The following is a 21,858-nucleotide window of genomic DNA, read 5'->3' on the forward strand; positions in this document are numbered from 1 at the left end:
CCCCCGCCCCCCCGTCAGACGGTAATTTACCCCAAGCTGGCAGCCAGCAGGGGCACTTCACAGGAGAGGGAAGATCGCTGTCAGAGGGGAACTGTCTGCTATTCAATCTTTAACAGAGTGGATAATTATTCCACAATTGCCTTTGAGGGCTCCCTCGGTAGGCGGAGGGCTTCTTCTTCTTTTTTTTTTCTTCTCTCTCTCTCTCTCTCTCTCTTCCCCGGCTCCCTTGAACCGCCCGCTGCCCAGTTCTACAAATATTATTTATGTCCCAATATTTATTTACAGAAAAGTATTTAGTGGTTCATCGGGGACTTGTATTCAGCGGGGGGTTCATGTGAAAAGACCGGCAGGGCCCCGGGTGTTTGCATAAATCAGAAGTCTTGCCAAACGAAGCCCAAAGACGAGAACCGAGCAAGAGCGGACAAATGGACTTCCACGGACATCGCCGCTCCCGGGCGACCACAATCAGTCCGCTGAGCGCCGCTGACAGTTAAAGTGATCGCCGACGAGATTTAATGTGGAACAACAGTAAGACGTGGGACCGTTTCATCCTCAAACGGAGACTGACGTGCTCATTCTGAGTGTTTAACCCTTTCACGCTCTGAGGACGCTTTAAAAGCTTCTGTCCTCACAGTCGCACAGTTTATCGTTTATGGGTGTTTTTATTGTTCATGTTTGTGGCAGAGGGTGCAAAACGTGACGAGTGGGCTGGTTGTTTGGTAATTAATGTGGTTGATGTTGGGAGTTTTGCTTGGAACGTGTTAAAAAAAAAAAGAAAATCTACCATTGGTATTTGTTTAAGTAAAAATAAATAGTCTGCATAATACACAGATAAATTCATATCCACTATTCATGTGTTACAGTAATTATAAATGGATTTATTTAGTGCATTTTCTGCACCACCACATAAGAACGAGTTGTTCTGCACACGCTCAGTAGATGAACAATAAGAACAATGTTTTCCTCCGGAGTGTCATGACTCAATCTTTACGCTGACAGCCCATATTTACCTTTGCAATATATTCAAATGTTAGTTTTGGACAAAGTCAGGTGGTAACTATTATCTATGCGGGCATTAAGGTGTTTTTGCACCAAAGTGTCACACTCATTTTTAAAGCCACTGAAGCAAAGAAATAATCACTTTGAAAAAGACGGCTTGGATCGTCTAATGGAGTCGTTTAACGTAACGTCATGTCGAGGCAGTGCCGACAGAAAACACCATTTTTTTAAGGTTTTGCATGGGCCCTTAAAGTAATTACAGTCCTTTAGACTCTGAATGAGCCGCAGTAAAAATGATGAATATCTTTCATTTAGTCGGATAATAGAACCAGTGTAAAACCAAATCATCGCTGGCAGCAAGAATTCTTTACAAGGTGCTCCGAAGCCGAGGTCAATTGCTGTTCGTAAGAGCGTGTGTGTGTGTGTGTGTGTGTGTGTGTGTGTGTGGCTCATTGCACACCGATGAGCTTTGTTTAATAGCCGCAAGCTAAACAAGAGATAAACAACCAAAAGGCACACTGGATTCACAAATTTGAGTTAAAAAAAAAAAAAAAAAGGGGAGAAGAAATACATTTATGGAGTTTGAAAACTCCCATCTTCATAAATATCCGTCGCCTTCCCCAAAGCAAAGTCAGAGACGGTTTCAGTCAGAGGAAATGCTCAGGCTCAGCTTTCAAAACAGAGCTGAAGGAGAAGCGGACGCCACTTGATGGCACGAGAAGCGAAAAAACTAAACAAAAAAGAAATCGCTAATCCGTTATTCAAACAAACGAAATCCCTCCCCTGAACACTCGTTGCAAAAAAAAAAAAAAAAAGAGTTCCTCGGCTTCCTCGCTGTAAATAAAAACAGGAGCGGGAGCTGCCTACTCCTTCACCTCCCCGGGACAGGGCCTCCCCCAGGAGCTATAACAGTTTGACTTATTCGGTCTGGGGTGAGGAAAGGGGGTTGACCTTTGACCCGCACGCCCGCCTCAACCTTCAACGGCACCGTGGAGGAGGGAAGGACCAACCACAGAGCGGCGACGGCCACGTTCCTGCTTAGAAGCAGCCGGGGGATGGGCGGCGGGGGGGGGGAAGCCGGGTACGACTCCACCTTACTGACACCAAAAGTACAATTTCCTCGGAGATAAATCGTCGAAATCGAAAAAGGCGCAACTAATTCGAGGCAAAGACGTTCTCGGAGGACGTCTGGCCAATCGCGCAAATCAAAAGTAAACAGACGCGCGAAACGAGGCCGACCTTCGTCGCACGCTACATTAAAATCACAAAAAAGGGCTGATGGAATACGGAGCGTGTGCTAATCGTGCGCGGCGGCTATCCTCTCATGACTCCCGGCATCCTTTCATGCCCCCGATGTTTCCTGTCTGATGGGAAAACCTCCAGGAGCGCTGCGGGGGCCTCCAGGCGTCTCTGCAGGAAATCCAGGCTGCAACGGATCCCCACCCCCCCCCTCCCCCTCTCCCCCCCACGACGCAAGTTCACGTCAAATCTCCTGTGACCAATGGGATTTGGAGTCAAACGTGAGGATCAAGCGGGGTGAGGTAGGGGGGGTTGTGTTTAAACGTCCGATAAATAGGGTTGAACGAGTTCACTGCGTTTGACCGGACGAGGAGGGTCAAACGTCGGGGGCCAAAGAGGAAATCCCTCGTGGAGGCGCCCGGAGGGGGTGAAATAAGCCTTATTTTACTTCATCAGCAGCGTCGTGTCCGGCGGCGTGCGGAGACTTTTATGAAAATCAAAGTGTGAAACGCGATTTGTTGCAAAACGCAAAGTGCGCCACGCTGCTTTACGGGCGGGTTAAACGGGAGCACATCGGGTTACAATAAGAAGCGTGTTGCTTTATCCACGCTGCTCTCAGCGGTGCGGGGGTTTATGAGCCGGCGCATCCCTGCGTCTCGCCGTACGGGGCAGGATGAGCGCTTTCCACGTGAGCTGTTGTAGCTGTAACATCTGACCGGAGGAAGGAAGCAATCCAAAACAACTCGCCGTCCCCCCCCCTCCCCCGCTTCAAACCCACACACTTTTGCTTTTCCATCTTGCGGTCTGGCAAAAGTGGACGTGGATCTTCTTGAGTTAGCGTCATCGCGCGTGGAGGGGCGCATGTCGGTGAGACCGGCCAACAGGTGATTGACAAGTATTTTTCCATGGAGGCGTAAACATAAGCCCCCCCCCCCTTGAGATGACCCGCTGCTCCTTGGATGGCGGCGATTTGTGTTTTGGTGGTTAAGTTAAGTTAAAAACGCCGCAGGAGTTCGGTAACATGGCGGCGCACCGAGCCAGACTCCAGAGTTTGCGTGCTAACATGCTAGCGGACACACAAAAATGCTAACCGGCTGGTTTTTTTTTCTCGCAGGACGTGTAACTGGAGGACAGATGTTGTGAAAGGGAGAGGGAAGCAATGCGATCCTTGCACAAGATTCCTGTCAGCATCAGCAGGGCCTTCCAGCTCGAATGCGGCCAGTTTGGAACACTGGACTCTCAACTCGGGCCACGAAACCTTCGCCTCTAAAGTGCAGTAATTAACCGTCGAGCCACTGATTCTTTGGAGCTTGAGTCGATTCAAGGCAGCAGCCGGATGGAGCCAGTCCCAGCGCGCCGTGGCTGAAATCAGCTCAGTCGTCCAGGATAGAACAACTGAGGCAATCTCACGCTGCAGTCACATGTTAACCTCCGTTTTTTTTGGACTGAGGAAAGAAGTGAAAGTACGGAGAAAAGGCAGGGCATGAAATCGCCAATGTTCTTGCTCTTCTTTGTGGAAAAGGTTTTCCAAAAATGCTCCGTCTCCATGTAAACGTGACATTTGACGACAAAAACAAACAATAGCACCCACTGGAGGCCCAACGTGGAAACGACGTTGTTTATGGCGTTTCTGGCATTGCCAAGTGAATGGACGTCGTTTTTAAAACATTTTTGTCTGTTAATGTCTTCAACAAAACATTTAACGACTTCTTTTTGCACGAATGGAAACCTTGAGATAGTCCTTCCATATTAATCACTTACTTGTGTGTTTTGACATTTATTTGTCTTTGCTGCAGGCGTCACATTTAAATGAAAACACTTAAATCACATATCTAAAGTCCGCTGGCCCTGTTGCCAGCTGGGATATTTTATATGAAGTAAATAGAAAAAAAAATCGTAGAATATCACTGTGATTCAACAGCCGAGAGCCATAAATCTGCAAGAACGTATAAAAAAGCAACCTGTTTTATCAAAACAAAGGTAACGCTGGGATAGAGCTCATCACTTCTCCATGTATCCGACACTTGACAGAGCAGCCAACTGTACACAGACTCAACCTTCCAAATGCTATTTCTGTAACATCGCATTGCAGCCAACTCATCCAGTGGAACCAGAAACTGAAACGAGGCGAGAAAAAAAGGCCTCGTATTTGGGAAGTTATTCTTCATGTCCTCCGTCTGTCTGAGTTCAAAGCACAGACGTTTTGGAATGAAGTCGTCATCGAAAGCGATGGTTCCCATTGTGAGGGAGATCAGTGAGAATCTGATTTGTTGTGGGTTTTTTTGGCTTCGTTGTCAAGTTTTGGCAATTTAGAAGGAGATTTGTCTTCGTCCTTTGGCTGCTCCCTTCGGGGATCTCCACGGTAAATCACCCAACTCCAGTCCTGTGGACACACCAACCATCTCCACGTCTTCCTTCACTGAATCCCTGATCCGTCCCCGACGTCTTCCTCTTCCTATTCTGCCCGGCAACGTCTCCAACACCATTGAGCAATATATATATATCTCGTCTCTTCAGTCTCTATATCAAGTTGAAACCTCTGGAGCACATCTGTTCTGGGTTCCATATGGAGGAGCTGTGAGGAAATGATTGGTCAAGACTCTCGACAAGCCCGTAGTATTTGAATAGTTGATCTGCTGTATAAAGATTTTAACCAAAGTCTCGGTGCACTTTGCCTTGCCTCACCATACCGTGTCGTATGCAAAGGACGAAGAGACGGGGAATCGAACCTGCAACCCATCCCATTGAGAGACGACCACTCTACCAAGTTTTTCTTTTGGATTTCGATAAGATCAGAAAGAAACAAGTCGAAATTTTATGCACGGAATTGGAATGTAAAGCAAAAGCTGTGAGAACAAGGTGTAACGGAAAAGGCCTCAAACACGAGCTTGAACAAAGTCGTGCATTTTACCGCCTATAAATCCAAACGCCTGTTGACAATTATATTTTATAAAGTGAGGAACATTAAGGAACCTGGCGTTCGACCGCGAGACGCGCAGCGTGAGCGCTGGATAGCCGGAGGGGTACGGCGTGTTTCTAATCCCGCCTGGCCTCCCCTCGCCTCCCCCGCGCGGCGGCGGCGTTCAGATTCGGACTCACCCCCGTCCTTGGAGCAGAGGTTGAGCAGGTTGTGGACGGTGTCCATCATCTCCTGCTGCTGCCGCTGCAGGGCGGTGCTGTTCCCCGTGGCCCGGCTCAGCTGAGCCTCCAGCTCCCGGATGACGCCGCTCTGCCGCCCCACCAGCGTCTGCAGGCTCCCCTTCTCCTGCTTCAGGCTCTCCAGCTCCTCGCGGTGCCGCAGCTCCATGTCCAGCATCTTCTGCTCCAGAAGGCTGAGGCCAGAGGGGGGGGGTGATGGAGGGGGGGGGGGGTCGAGGGAAGTTTGTTACGAAAGAAGCAGAACATGATAATTGTTCTTCTCCTTCAGGGCTAATCCTCTGGAATGGCTCTTGTTTTTCCCGGGACTTAAATGTATTGTTTCGGGATTTTTTTTTTGTCAGTATATTAGCAGTGATTTATTCGTTATGTAATTCTTGCAGTGAGGTTATGGACTTGATGATGAACTGGAAAGATGTGGTTCTCTGTTTAAGAGTTTAAGATGTAAAATAATTCAAGGTTATTTCAATTTGATATTTACTTATTACTTGAAAACCTTTGCATTTGATTATTTGATTATTTGATTAGTTGATTATTTTACTTTGAAATCCTTTGCTGGTCCAGGATTGGCAAAATAAGCCACAGTCTTCAACCGATTCCTTTTTCAGTTGCTGGACAGTTGAATGATGTTCTTGTTTGCTGCTTTGTACAAATGCAACTGAAATCAACTATCTATCTCCCTATCTATCTTGTTTTCTTTTATTTTTGTCCTTACAAATAAGAAAACTTCCTTAATTTCCTTACAAGCTGCTTTTTGTGACCGACACCCTGAATACTTATAGTTTAAATGGGGGGGGGGTTGTGCTTTCATGAGACAAAACTCTGGAACTTTCCATATGTATGAAAAAAAAATCATGTGTATAGATTTAGTTGCCATGCATTTCTTACAAAGTACAAACACACATTTCATCATACACTTTGCAGACCAGTGAGGTGGATGAATCAGCCCATTATACAGTCTTAATACCTGAGAGATGATCTAAGCCGATCGCCTGCTCGTTTACTCACCATGTGTTTCTTCTCTCTGCTCGGTGACGGAAACAGACAAGACGACACATACGGGACGGAATAATATCATAATTGCCCAAGCCTCGGAAATTCGGCCCTCAGAAATCTTTACCAAAGAATAAAGCCGTCAGGGATTTTTTTTAAACATTTAAACGGTATTCCCCTATTTGGGAGCCGCCATGAGGGACGTGGACCAAACCCTTTTTTTTCTGAAACGCCGCATCGTCTCGGACGATCCCACCGGACTTAATCACTGGAAGATTCTGGGACGTGGAAATGGATCCGAGGTCTTAAAAAGCTAATTTTGCAAGCGAAGAAGAGAAGAGAAGAGTCTGCGAGGGAATTACCGGAGAATTAAAGCTTCCTATCGTATGGAAAAATGGATAAAACTACGAGGCGGCAGGACCGAGCCGCTAGCTCTTTCACTGTGTCTCGCCTGCGATTGGGGAAGAGTAAATGTACTCGAGTACATCTCTTCGGTACCTGTTTTTGTCGTGCAGCTTGCTGATCTCGTTGGTTTGTACCAGCAACTGTTTCTCCAGCTTGTTGGTGGAGAGCGAGTTTTCGAGCAGCTGGATCTCCAGTCGGGATGTTTGGTTCAGTACCTGTCGCGATAACAAACAGTCAGAAACTACAACAACACCGATCATTTTTAAAAAATCATTCCGCTTCATCCATGTTCTTTCTCTTGGCTGTACTTCCAGTTTTTTGTTTTTTTTGCACCAAAAATGTTTTATTTGAGTTTTTAGACACAGCAGGAGAAAAAAAATAAAAATCACATTAGAACCACAGAGAAACCTTCCGCTTTGTTTTCATTTGACAAGTGCTCACCCAACACATGGAAAGACTTAGGGAGATAGTCATCTCTGGTATGATTTCTTTCTTTGCAAAACAGTTAACATCTTTAGTGCTTTCGCAAAAATTACCCACCAGTAACTTAACAAATTTCCATCAGCGCCTACTCAACCTTCTCCACATCACCCCGGAGCCAAACAAATCAATGGCCTTCGTACGGCATCGCTATTGTCTTTGGCCACGTCTCTGTGAGTGTTTTCATGAAGCTGTACGTTGTTGTAGTGCGCTTAATGGAAAACAGGCCCGAGTCACTTGCAGGAGATTCAACAGAACGAGCATGAGCGGGTTCCTGAGCGGGTTCCTGAGCGGGTTCCCGAGCTCTTACCTGCGTCTCAACGTCCGTCAGTTTCCGTGTTTGCTCAGCCGTTTGGGAGAGGAGGTTTGTTCCCATTTCCAACATGGCGGCCGTGTGGTTGTGAACGGCGCTCTGTTGCAGCTGAGCCATCTCCGCCTTCATGCTCTCCTTGATGTAGTTCTCGATCTGTATACAAAACGGGGGGGGGGGGGGGGATGAAAATAACACATCAGGGCACAAGAGAGATGGCTGACGTTTGTATTTAAAATGAAAGATAAATGTATATGGGGACAGAAGAGAACAAATGCTGGCACATCTCTTTGTCCGCTATTCTTTTTTTTGGTCACTTCTATTTGCAGTCAGTTGGTTGGCTGGGCAACCAACCAGCCCACTGACCGACCAACCAACCAACCAACCAACCTACCAACCAACCAACCGACCAACCGACCAACCAACCAACCAACGAGCCAACCAACCAGCCCACTGACCGACCAACCAACCAACCAACCAACCAACCAACCAACCAACCAACCGACCAACCAACCAACCAACGAGCCAACCAACCAACCAACTGACCGACCAACAAGCCAACCAGCCAACCAACCAGCCAACCAACTGACCAACCAACAAGCCAACCAACTGACCAACCAACAAGCCAACCAACTGACCAACCAACAAGCCAACCAACCAACCAGCCAACCCACCGGCCGACCAACCAACCAACCAACCAACCAACCAACCAACCAACCAGCCAACCAACCAGCCAACCAGCCAACCAACCAACCAACCAGCCAACCAACCAACCAACCAACCAGCCAACCAGCCAACCAACCAGCCAACCAACCAACCAACCAACCAGCCAACCAACCAACCAACCAACCAACCAACCAGCCAACCAACCAGCCAACCAACCAACCAACCAACCAACCAACCAACCAACCAACCAACCAACCAACCAGCCAACCAACCAACCAACCAACTAACTAAAGAAAAAAAAAATCAAATAACAAGAAGAGCTGATAGTTCAGATAACACTGGGAGTTAGACGATACGAAACAACCATCCTAATTAGAGAGCTAATTAGTCAGAGAGGTGCAGTTAGTTGGACATTATCACTCCTCAACACTGAGTGACAGTAAACAGTGTGTATAAGTACTTCATGTTCTGGGTATGGTGTTTATGGAGACGTAGTACCGGGCTGGTATGGTTGCTGACACGTTCCAGTGTCACTCAATCACCAGGAAGAGTCCTGAGCACTTCCTCGGCTTACCGACGGGCTGGAACAGCCGTCTTCTAAGGAACACGCCGGCCAAAACAAATCAGTGTCACATGTGTCATTAGCAGGAGTTTTGTCATCGTCGCCGTGGGGCTTTCACGTCTAAGCTCCACTGCGCCCAGTCGCTGACTTTTCCCCTCATTACGAAGAGCAATAAGGAGTAATACCTGCTTATTCTCTCGCAGTACGACGCCGTTCATCACTGACGGGAGACCAAATCTACTTCTTACTGCAACGGCAGAACCGCTCTACATTTTTAATTAATGTAATTCTACAACATTAGAATAAGAGTTATTCGGTCCTCTGTGGATATGAACTCCAGGTTTCCTCCCGCAGTCCAAAGACATTGTGTAACTGGTCAGTCTTAACTTATTGTCCGTCGCCCCGGGACACACTGGAGACCTGTTCAGGGTGTAACCTGTCTTTTTCACAATGACAGCTTGGATCTTCTCCAGATTCCCTCATGGAATTATTAAAAAAAAAAAAAAAAAAAAAAAACAAGATGGAGATGGATATAATAACCTGCACATGCAACAAGCCTCAACATAATACCCACGCTTCATCTTTCCGAGGATCTCCGTGTGGGTCTCATTCACGATTTATCGTCTCTCCTATTCCCAGAGCTGCGTGGACAGATGTCTCCTGTCCCGAGACTGGAGTGCAGCGTCCCATCATGTGATGTAAAAACATCCATTCAGGCTCCCTCACAGAGGAAGGTCAAGCTTTCAACGTCGGGATTAGATGTGATGGATCAGTGTTTTCAATTCTTTCTTCCAACGGACTATAGATTATCCTTTAAGAGCAGCTCTGATTGTTTCTTTGATTTTCGCTGATAAGTATCTTGCCTTTAAAAAGTCCTGACTATTTAGTTTGAATCAGACGTCTGCAACCTTTGTGAGCAAAAGATCCATATTTGTGACTTTCTACTAAAATCACATTTTCCTGGAGCTGCAAAATAAGTTTAACTTTTAAAATGAGGCGAACACAGTTTCGATAGTTTCACAAATAGTTTCTATACGCATACAGAAACTGCTTCAAACACCATTTAGTATAATAAAGATTACATTAGACTCATTTATGTACATCATTTTAGCAGTTTCCTTCTTTTTCAGCAATTGTTTGGAGACAAATTTGACATTTTAGCTGTTTTAACCATTTTAGCACCTCTTTAAGCAGCATCATTACAGGGATTTTCTTTTAATGTTGAATAATTTCCCCCCACAATTTCTTGTGATTTGAGATGTTTTAGACATTTTCCACTGTACCTTTTGTTATTAAATCTCTTTTTAGACCAGATTCCAGAGTCCTTTTGAAAATGACTGGTGTGTAAACATGATTAAAAAACAAAAAAACAAACAAGCTAAATGTCTATTTACATATAATTTAGTGAAAGTTTCATGGAGCCACTACAGCGGAGCTACAGAGCCACATGTTGCTCCGGAGCTGCAGGTTGCAGACCCCCTGTGAAGTAGAAGCAAAGCTGAAAAAAACAAAGAAGATAAACAGCTTTTCTATGCTGACGACTCTTGTTTGGTGGATGCGAGGATTTAAGTCTGAATAAATGAGACATCATAGTTATATATATATATATATATATATTGGCAGAACAAATGTGAAGAAAGCACTTAGTACTTGTTAACCTTAGATGATTACCTTCATTTCAAATGAATTTACACGAGTTCAAACGGATCCAATAGGACCATTATTTTCGTTTTCCCTTTCAGCCCCGCGTTGACAGCTGCACATTGGAGACATTTCAACTAATCGCCGTAAAAGTAAATGGCTATATAACACAGTTCAAAGACGGCTAAAATTACTGTTCAAATGCCGTGTGGGTTTTCGGGGTGTGTTTTGGCCGGCGGGCTTCGGGGGGGGGGGGCTTGTGAGAAGAAACACAGAAACGTCAGTCTATATGTGTGTGTTGGCACCGTCGTGTCCTGATAATGTTTACCTTGAGGTTTGCACTTCAACCGTATTCCCAGCTTTCACCAAGAACAAATGAATTGCAAACAATCCAATCGAGATTTCAATCAATCCGAGACTCACATGCGACGCTAATAAGCGGCGCGGCGGTGGATCCCTTCGCTCATCAGTGAAAAACGGCCGCCGCACATGTCTGCCAAGTCCAATTAGCCTTTCAATGTAATATCCTCTCTTGGCTGCAATATTAAAGTGAAATACAACGTCTTTTTTTCGGGACGGATTTCAGACATAATACGCGAGGCTGATATAAGTGTCACTTTCCATGTAGCCTCCAACGGTCTAGCCTGAGGAATTGGAAAGAAAACAAGGAGTCTGGAATTCACACAGATCGAGTAATGATGGATCACTCCGTCTGATAATGAGCCGTAGCTCATGGCTGCGTGTGGAAATCCCGTTCAGGAGTGCGATACGTCTCGACTCGGCGGAAGGCGGAGGTTTTTTTTTTTTTTTTTACCCCCTTTGTAAAAGCTGCAGAGGAGAAGATCCACTGTTGGAGGGAGAGTTACAGCCGGGGTCACCTTGAGAGGGGACGGCACAGGAAAAGGGACAGATGGGCAACAGAAACTTAAGCCCTGCAATCACTTCATGGTCCATCTCATTGGGAATGTGGCCGACGTCTGGAGGGGGTCGTAAAAAAAGGAAAGTACCAAGGAGAAGCAAGATTACACAAACATGCCCTATCATGTAATATCACCACTTGGGAAGTAGTAAAAAAAAAAAAAAAAAAGGCCTACGTGGGTGTTGGGTTATTTAAATGCTTTCTAACCTTGACTCCGGCTAAGTGCTTTGCTTTCCAGTCATTGGCGACCGACAGAAACTATTGTTGGCTCTCGGGGCAGAACTGAAATGCAAGTCTTTAGATGGTGAAATAAGTACGACTGCATTGTATAAATTCAAAGGTTGTGGAGATTTGTTTGCTGCGAAGACAGTGAAGACTCACCTGACTCGGTGATGACTTGTTATACAGTGTTTATCCAGGATTATCCACACGCATTAAGCCACTATAAGCTTCCCATCATACCAGACCAAATAAGGGGAAGGCTGCAAAACCCCTGAGTGTATTTAAGTAAGCAGGCTTGTGTTTTACTGTCCTTCATTTCAGCTCGCATAGTTCACATTTTCAAGATTCTGCTTTCACAGAATCGCACAAACGGACAGGAACTGACTCCACTTTGATTTAAATAATACATGCAGTTTGTTGTGTGTGTGTGTGTGTGTGTGTTTTCACTCCAGAAGGCGTAATAGCGCTCGCTTTCTATTTTGGAGACCGTTAAATCCCCCCTCTGGTTTCACAAAGAGCTCTGTTTGCTAAGTGGGAGTCACATAAACACAAGTTTATGTTCCTCTAACTGCCACTTTACACAGGGAAGGTTTAAAGATGCTGTGTTTGGCACAATGGAGCGTTCGGCGTGTCGAGACCGGCCCGTTTAGACGGTTTATGAGGCACTGTTGTATGCTAATCATCGAGACATTGTTCTGTCCAGAGCATGAATGTAGGAGGATGGAGACTTTAGAGCAAGAGGTTGGAGTTACTGAATGAGCTGCTGAAAGAAACTGAGAAATTGACAAAACCAACATCTGGCCTTATTAAAGCAAAACGCATCAGTCGCTTCAGCAGCTGGAGCTGGAGCATGTAATCCGCCATCGTAGCTGTTAAAGTTAATCTTTAAAATAATCCCATAAAATGTACGAGGTCTGCATAGAGAATAAACCAACACAAGACCATAAACACCCATTTGTATACAATTGTTCAAATCGATCAAACAAAAGTCACTATTTTTACAAACAAACTGGAATTTGTAGCCATGAAACTGTATTTCGCTAACTTCACGAGCCTGTCGCAAAGGTTTCTGGGAAATCAAAGATGGCGTCACGGCAGCTCAAGCAAAAATATCAACATTTTAACGATTCAGACAGAAAAAAAGAGACAAATTCTCTCAAAAAAAGAGGATTCGTTGGGTTTCTCTCCGTTAAAAGCACCGAGAAATGACTGTTATATTTGCTAATGTATAAATAAAGTTGAATTGGATTCAAGTAGAGAATCGTCTGAATTGTCGTGAAATCGATGGAGTGTACAACGGGATCTTAAATGTCAATAAATGCTGAAAATACATGTTTGTCTTAGTGTGATGACAAATGTACTTCAGAAAGGTATTGACAAAGTATTTAGAGAAAAGAAAACTGCATCCTAAATATTTCATTCCTCCCTTGCGGATTCTGGTGGAGGAACTTTTAGTGACAATTTAAAAAAAACTGAAAAAAAACCAAACAGTTTTCAGGCTCTAAAAACGCCACAGCGAGTGGAGGACCGGCCTTCAATGTGTTCTAGTGGTAAAGCTGCGGAATCGCCTGAAGGTAAACAACCAAAACTCTGGATAATCCCCTCAGCGATCGCTGGCGGCGCTTACATGGACCCGAAATAACCAGATTAAAAGATCCGATTGAAAAACCGTCATATTGGACGAGAGTGACTCTGATTGACGTGATCGGCTTAAACAACCATGTTTGTGTTGCGAGCAGAGTCCGTGTGAGCTCAGAGAGAGCGCCATCACATTTTCCTTTGTGGTTTCCACTTCTGAAGAAACACAACAAATCGAATTAGTCTCCTTGCAAAAAAAAAAAAAAAAAAAATCAATACACTTTTTAACCCAAATGGCTGACATTACACTGCAAAGCATCATGGGACGGATGACTGAGCGACTCTGAGGACATTTGTTGTGGACGTAAACCCACACGTCAATCGAATCACTTCATTCTGTGTTTTTTTTAATGGAAAAAATGACAACGTGATCTAGAAGTGAGCAGCTTTTCGACACAAGGTGGACCAGCCGACGTCCAGCTGCCCCCACAACCCCATCTTATTTCCCAACTACTGAGCAGAAGATCTTTTTACTACAGCCATGTTGTGCATGACCAGTAGCAGCGTTTCAGAAAAGTTTCGGTTTGTTCCATTTTCGAAAAGTTGTGTGGTCACTGGTTCCGTAAACGTGCCCCCAAAATGCTACCAAAGTTCTCCGTTTTCACTTGAAAATGTTGAAAACGCCATCCTCGTGACCATAAATTCAATTTAATCCCGTAAAGATGGAGTGTTTATGGTTGAAATAAGGTTCAAATGAGGCTACAAGTGTGTAAATAGGCTTATGGGAAACGTACAATAGGAACGGTGGCTACGTGCATCTCTAAGCCCACATGGAAAGAACCTATATGAGGATATATGCTCATATATGGAACATATAAGCAGTTTATATGCCACATATAGGCAAAATTTAGGTGCATATATGTAAATATACAGGCCATATAGGTCTCCAGTACTGCTTCTTTATTTCCACACATATATATATATATATATAGCCTATATATCTCACTTTGGCAACTGTCATACATTATCAAGGCAATAACTAACAACTAACTAAAAGCAATTATGCAAGAAGAACATATAAGTGCATATATGTCACATATATTAAAAATCTATATCAAAACCTATATTAAAACATACATGTTTATATAGGTTCTTTCCATGTGGGAGGTCTTACCTGCAAGACAATCTGATGGGATTTAGCAGAAAAATCAACTTTTTTTAAATCCAAAAAAACAAAACAAGGTAAGATCAAAATATTCTGGTTATTTAAAGTGTCTTCATGCGGGTTGGTCTTGGACTTAAGGTATATTAATTCTCGTAATGGAGGTTCTCCTGTCAAATTTGACATTTGACCCCCTCTGCTTCTACCACCGACGACACTCCGCTGTTACAGATGGCTGCAGATGTTTACTACTTCTCTGACATTTCCCATTTAGACGAACTTCCACTCCAGGAAAAAGGGTTTTGGATCGTTTCCTAAACGGCGGCGGTGGCGGCAGCGCAGAGAGACGCCGTGGAGGTCTGGACAGTTTGAAACACTGAGAGCTCTGTCACGTCTCTTCTTATCTCCGACTCCTTGCGTGAGAGAGCGGGGAGGTGATGGTGATGGTGTTCGCCGTCCATCCCTCTGGATCCATTGCAGAACACTTTTGTGAACAAGACCATCGAGGAAGAGGAGGAAAGGGGGGGATGGGGGGGGGTTAGCAGTCCAAATCAGCATGTCCTGATCACAAGCCGCGCTGGGAACCATGCCAGCAAATACTTGCGTGCCTTCTTTATCGCCCACCGACAGTGAAAGGTGAATTTGACACCCCCTTTCCGAAAGCCGGCTTCATAATTCACTCTAGTGGGGCTTTAGGAGGTGTTACCCTGAGACGTACCGCGCCGCCACTTTCCAGCCCGGTAGCTGAGATAGTGGAGGGGAACTCGGACGCGTATCTTTTGGAAGCTGTCTTCCTCAGTCACCACGTTGTTTTGTTTTTTTTTTTTAAATCCACCGTGAAACTGTCCCTGAGCTCTCGGCCTCAAGAGTCTGTCGAGATTATCTGAGGAACGACTCGGCGTGAACTCGCGGCGGAACCTCGTCTGACCCGCCGCCGCTGCCACCGTTTCTTTCCTCTTACAAAAGACGTGAAACTGTCCGTCCATTAGAAATACAATTAAACTGATTTGGAGAATGAGGATACAGTTGAACTTTTCCAAATTCATTAAGTAGCACAATTAGAATAATTGAGAATGAACTTCAACCTGCAACCTTTCCAGAGTCACCACACACCGGCTTTGTCTTTGCTTTTCCAAATGTAACCGTACAACTGAAAGGCTCTCAGATGTGTAATTTACATGCATTAAGTTAAATTCCCTGCTAACTAGATTGTTTTAAAATCCAACAAAGAACGGCTGACCACAGTAACTGTCTTAAACTGACATTACAAGCGAGCATCACAGGCGAGTTTTGCCCTTTTGACTTAGTTTTTCAGCATTCAAGTGTAATTTTAATGAATTCACCTGGAAGGTTGATTATTAGAATGCCTTGCCAATCGATTTATTCTATAAAGCAACCAACAAAATTAGAAAGAACGTGATTAACATGTTTTGACTAAATAGTTTGTGCAGCTAATTTGATTAATTGAAAGCACCTGGATCAAGGTTTTCACACTAAACTCAACACAACTGAAATAATGGAATCACATCAAGGCTGCAGTAACCAAACCAGGATCTTAAGTGTCGATTACCTCGAATCCCACCCAAAACAATGTTATCCAATGTGATACTTGCAGCAAAAATTAGTTTAAAAGAAAGTAGATTAAAGCCTGTCAATGTCAAACGGCACTGAAGTGATATTATAAATCCTACAAGTCGATCACATTCTTGTGTCTTCAGCTGAATCTTGATAAAGACGAACAAGTTGGGTTTCAAGGTCACGTGCTCTTTGTAACTATACATGTCTTTAATTTTTTTAATGAAATTAAACCGTAACGTCTCTGCAGGGACGGTTGGGAGGCGGAATATCGTCCTCGTGGCACGCGAACACTGAACGATGTCGCAACAGCAAGTGCAAAGTCTGAAGAGAGGAGAAACCTCAGCGAGGTGGGTGGTCCGTCCTGCTTCACGATTCTGTCTGAAATTATGCTTTTGGTGCCACTAACCTCCCCCCTCCCCCCCCCTCCCTCCCCCGGCAAACACCGACTGCCATCTGCAAAACAACCCAGCCGCCGCCAACGCCACTTTTTCCAAGATGCCTCTCTCCTTTTCCTTTAACGTCGGTCTTTCATCTCCCCACTTTGTCCAGATCCCTTTGTGTTGATGTCACCCGGCTTTGGTTCTGCATGCCCATAGACACAATACTAGCTTGTGTACACAAAAACAAAAAAAAACAAAAAAACAACCAAGCCGTTGGTGTGGAGAAACCGTTAGGTAAATCGTGGTGCACGGTCTGAGGTGCCCAGAACTGTTTGGCAGGTTGGCGACACACTATTTGTCACCCTTCAAAGGACTTTTTCTGTCAAGATGTTTTGTCAACAGGGCACACAATAAAAGAAAGTGAGAACATTCTGCTGGTCAAGTCTTCAAAGTTAGGTGATTTGTTTTGGGGAGGGGGGGGGGGGGGGGGGGGGTTCTCAGAGAAAACAAATGAGAACTCTGCGGGCGACCCGTTCGGGCCAAATTCATTTTCATCTTTTTCGCATTCTAAAATAAATAACACGACATGAAAATGGAGACAAAGTGTGATAATGGGATTTTGACGTGTGGAACATTTTGCGCCGCTAATTTGAGCTTCGTGTTGTTTGCATCGACTCGCAACTTAACAAAACCAAAGGCTAATGGCAAAAACTCCCACATGGAAAGAACCTATATAAACATATAGGTTTTAATATAGGTTTTGATATAGGTTTTGAATATATGTGACATATATAAATTGTCCGTTTTCCTATATTTATGTACATATATGCACATATACGCACATATATGTACATATATGTACATATATGTGCGTATATGCAGCATGTATGTGCATATATGCATCATATATGTGCAGCATATATGCAGTATTTATGTGCATATATGCAGCATATATAGTGTCATATATGTGCATATATGCAGCATTTATGTGCATATATGTGCATATATGCAGTATCTATGTGCATACATGCAGCATATATATATTGCCATATATGTGCATATATGCAGCATTTATGTGCATATACGCACATATATGTACATATATGTGCGTATATGCAGCATGTATGTGCATATATGCATCATATATGTGCATATATGCATCATATATGTGCAGCATATATGCAGTATTTATGTGCATATATGCAGCATATATAGTGTCATATATGTGCATATATGCAGCATTTATGCGCATATATGTGCATATATGCAGTATCTATGTGCATACATGCAGCATATATATATTGCCATATATGTGCATATATGCAGCATTTATGTGCATATATGCAGCATTTATGTGCATATACGCACATATATGCAGCATTTATGTGCATATACGCACATATATGCAGCATTTATGTGCACATATATGTGCATATATCCTCATATAGGTTCTTTCCATGTGGGCTGTGTTTTCATGATGTCAAACTTGCAAGAATAATATTAAAATTGCTAAAAAAGAACGTCTTCCTTGCCGGTCATCAATGCCACTCGGTTCCTCTGATGTTGATTTCCCATGATGCACGTCTGACTTCCTTTCACACAGAGACTCACCATCGCTGGCAGAAAGTGTTGCAGAAATGGCCGCGCTCGAACGGACTTTCTAAATCAAAAACAGCGACAGTGTTGTGTCTACGAAACATACCTTCCATGATTTAGTGCGCCCCAGAGCACCATGAATCAAAGCCCTTCTTTTCATGTCGGTCTGTGTACCCGGAGATAAAAGCCAATTCATCTCCGCGGCCCAATGAGGTACAAATTACATTCGTGACGTTGTGTTATGAAAAGCCTGGACTTTCACTTGACATTAAACGAAGAAGATGGACTAAATGTTTTGCCTCAAACTTGAGGCCTGTGTCGCTTTGAGACGTGTGTGAGAACATGCAAAAGATATGCGTTTTTTCTTTTTTTCCTTTTATAATACGATTGAGTGGAAACTGTTCAATTCTATTAGCAACATTCATTTTCTTTTAAATTGTGGGATTGAAATGTGATTTGACCTGCACGTTTGGAGCCAATAACTTAATTCTTTTAACCGATAGAATTCCTGATTTATATCCACAGTTGTTTACCATTGTGTACTTTTTATACACATTCATGTTTTAAATGTAGATATTTTACACAGATGCATCAACCCAAAGGCCCGCAACTGACAATGTAAATGCAGTTTATAAGTAACTCTTTTGAGTAGATTACTTTAACGTTAATTCAATATTTTTCTGAACAGTGCTTGTAATTCAGTACAACAGTAAGCAAAGCAACGGTTGATATTTTCTGTGCTTTTTCTCCCTCTGGCTCTGTGTGTTTCACATCCTCGCTTATTTCTTAGTCTGTCAATGAGAATTAAATACTGGCCGGTTGGTTATTTGGTTGGTAGACATATTGATGGACTGACTTTATAAAGAATAAAAATGGTGAGGCATAGATGGATTGGTTGACAGACTGACAAACTGGTTTATTGATTGATTATTTGGCATCCTGCCAGTGAAAGGTTCTATCTCAACATGATTTTCCAATGGGTTAAACTGTTCAAAAATAAAAGCCTCATTCTGTCTCCATCTCACTCTGATAGAATATTAACGCTTTTTCCCTCTTTTGTAACTTTTACTCTTTCATCCCATGTGACCATTTCTATACTAATGAGCCCTTTTACCCATGTATTGCTTTGACTCATCGCTCAAGTACAAGCAGTTGTGTTCCCTATCAGAGCAGTTTCACAAGGTTTTCCCCCCCCAATGAGAAAAGAAAACAAATACAGTGAAGTATGGCCTACAAATGGATGTATATTTTCTCAAATCCTCCACTTACAACCGGGGTCAAAACGGGTCCAGAAATTACTCAATTAATTAGGCTTATCTGGCCGTATGGGAGAGGAAGTGCTCGCATTCACCCAAGACATGGGAATGCATAACAGAACCCAAACAACCAAACAAACCCGGACCTGCTCATTCATCCAGAGGTCGAACGCAGTCAGAGGGCCAGGCGGAACGCATTGTGACTCCCTGGTCCGGTACGAGATTCTTTCCTCCAGGACACATCTGGATGGGAATGTGCCAGACGATGGCTTTTCTTAGAAACCGACGGGGATACCACAGACTTTGCATCCACCCACATGGAAAGAACCTTTATAAACATATATGTTTTGATATAGGTTTTGATATAGGTTTTGAATATGTGTGACATATATAAAATTGGCCGTTTTCCTATATTTTATGTACATATATGTGCATATGCATGCATATGTGTACATATATGTGCATATGCATGCATATGTGTACATATATGTGCATATGTGTACATATATGTGCATAAATGCACATACAATACATGTGCATATATATGGCAATATATATGCAGCATATATGCAGCATATATGTGCATATATGCAGCATATATATTGTCATATATGTGCATATATGCAGCATTTATGTGCATATATGCAGCATACATATTGCCATATATGTGCATACATGTAGCATATATATTGTCATATATGTGCATATTTGCAGCATATATATTGTCATATATGTGCATATATGCAGCATATATATTGTCATATATGTGCATATATGCAGCATTTATGTGTATATATGCAGCATACATATTGTCATATATGTGCATACATGTAGCATATATATTGTCATATATGTGCATATATGCAGCATTTATGTGCATATATGCAGCATACATATTGCCATATATGTGCATATATGTAGCATATATATTGTCATATATGTGCATATATGCAGCATATATATTGTCATATATGTGCATATATGCAGCATTTATGTGCATATATGCAGCATACATATTGTCATATATGTGCATATATGTAGCATATATATTGTCATATATGTGCATATATGCAGCATATATGTGCATATATGCTGCATATATTGTCATATATGTGCATATATGCTGCATATAGGTTTCATATATGTGCATATATCCTCATATAGGTTCTTTCCATGTGGGCAAATATTTGAGCCAGAGTTCCAGAGTACCCTCTAAACGTCACAGCAGGGTGTCGCCTCAGCCAAAGATCGTTGTAGAATTGGATGCGAAAGGACACGTTTTTGTTTTGAACCCCGCCGCGACGCAGTCGTCACGATGCACACGGGGGCGAATGTCAAACTTCCGAGTCGGGCGAAATTTCGCGAGAAGACATGTTTCATGTGTTTCCAGTTTTGCGTGCTTAGAAGCAGCATCTCTCACGGCGAGTGTCTCTTTTAATCCCAACGAAATGGCCATTTAATGACAAGGGTAGTTTAATTCAATGTCACGTTTGTGTTTATCTTCCAGCCCAACATCCCACTGAGTGAGGATTCCAGTGTTTATAAACCGTCCCTGCAGTTGTCCAGGGCAGCTTTAGAGCTTTCTCTCACTTTCTCTCACTTTCTCTCACTGCCTCCCCGTCTTCCTGTCTCCCTTCATCTGTTTGCTCTCACACCCTCTTTTCTCTGCTTTCTTTGCTATCGCATCAGCCGCATATCGCGTTACTTATGAGTCATTTTGTACTCTTCCACTGTTGCTTTCACGAGAGACAAACATACCCCGAGCTGTATATCATACCACTGGCTGCACCGCCTGAACGAGGGGAAGACTTTTTTTTGTGCCAATAATGCATTTGGAGATTCTTTGGTCGTTTGCGTGTTGAAATGTAACTTTGAAAACGAAGAAGGTACTTGTGCAAGGCGACGGCTACACATTTAAAACCAAATACTCAGCAGCTGGTAAAGTCAAGGAACCATAAGGCACAGTGGTTTTATTGAAATCACAGTGGATTACACCAGTCCCGATCCCCTACCTGGACCTGGGTCTGACTCCCTCCCCATAGTCTGTCTTCCCTCCCCATAGTCTGTCTTCTCCTTCTCTCTCCTTCCGTCTCCAAACCAGAACAGCAGCAAATCTCCACATCTGGTTCTGCAGCTTTCCTCCTACCGAACGGGAGTTTTCTTGCGTCGTGCTCGAGTGGAATTGGAGATTTTCTCAGTGAAAAAGTGCCTCGAGATGACCGACTTGTCTTTGGCACAACAAGAAATAAAACCCCAAATTGATTGGAAGTGAATATGAATAGTTGATGACTTCATTGCGGATTCTCCTTGAAGTGATCGTGTCAGGTGGGAGATCAAGAAGCCGGCAAATAACTACACGTCGCTCGTTGATCTCGGATTCGGTCTTTGTGACGCGAGGTCAAAAAGATGTGGGGAGTCTAATCTGCAGTGACAGCCCCCACTGCAATGACCTGAGCCCCTAGTGACCCTATTCCCCCCCCCCCCCCCCCCCCCCCCCCGTTGGGTCAATATACTGTGTTTGTGTGCATGTATGTGGCCCCAGTCGAACCTCCAGTCCTTTACAGCTGGCCAATAGATCAAGAAATAGAACTAGAATCAATAGACACCAGCATGATGAGTAGCAATGTACGGCTCGTCCATACTGACTGTTGCATCATGGTACAACCTCTGAATCATTTGCTACTGTCAGAAAATGATGGATTAAAAAAAAAAAAAA

The 21,858-nt window shown here is 43.6% G+C and overlaps 1 protein-coding gene across 1 annotated transcript in view; it reads right to left on the reverse strand.

The window, feature by feature from the left end:
- Positions 1-21,858, reverse strand: part of angpt1 (angiopoietin 1) — a 61,618-nt gene that overhangs the window by 27,823 nt on the left and 11,937 nt on the right. The window contains exons 2-4 of the mRNA XM_080515524.1: positions 7,583-7,738; positions 6,886-7,007; positions 5,338-5,570 (exon numbers count right to left, since the gene is read on the reverse strand). Of these exons, the coding sequence (XP_080371650.1) occupies positions 5,338-5,570; positions 6,886-7,007; positions 7,583-7,738 (511 nt within the window). The remainder of the gene's footprint in view (positions 1-5,337; positions 5,571-6,885; positions 7,008-7,582; positions 7,739-21,858) is intronic.

The sequence above is a fragment of the Blennius ocellaris genome (assembly GCF_963422515.1).
Source record: "Blennius ocellaris genome assembly, chromosome: 20".
Classification (NCBI taxonomy): domain Eukaryota; kingdom Metazoa; phylum Chordata; class Actinopteri; order Blenniiformes; family Blenniidae; genus Blennius; species Blennius ocellaris.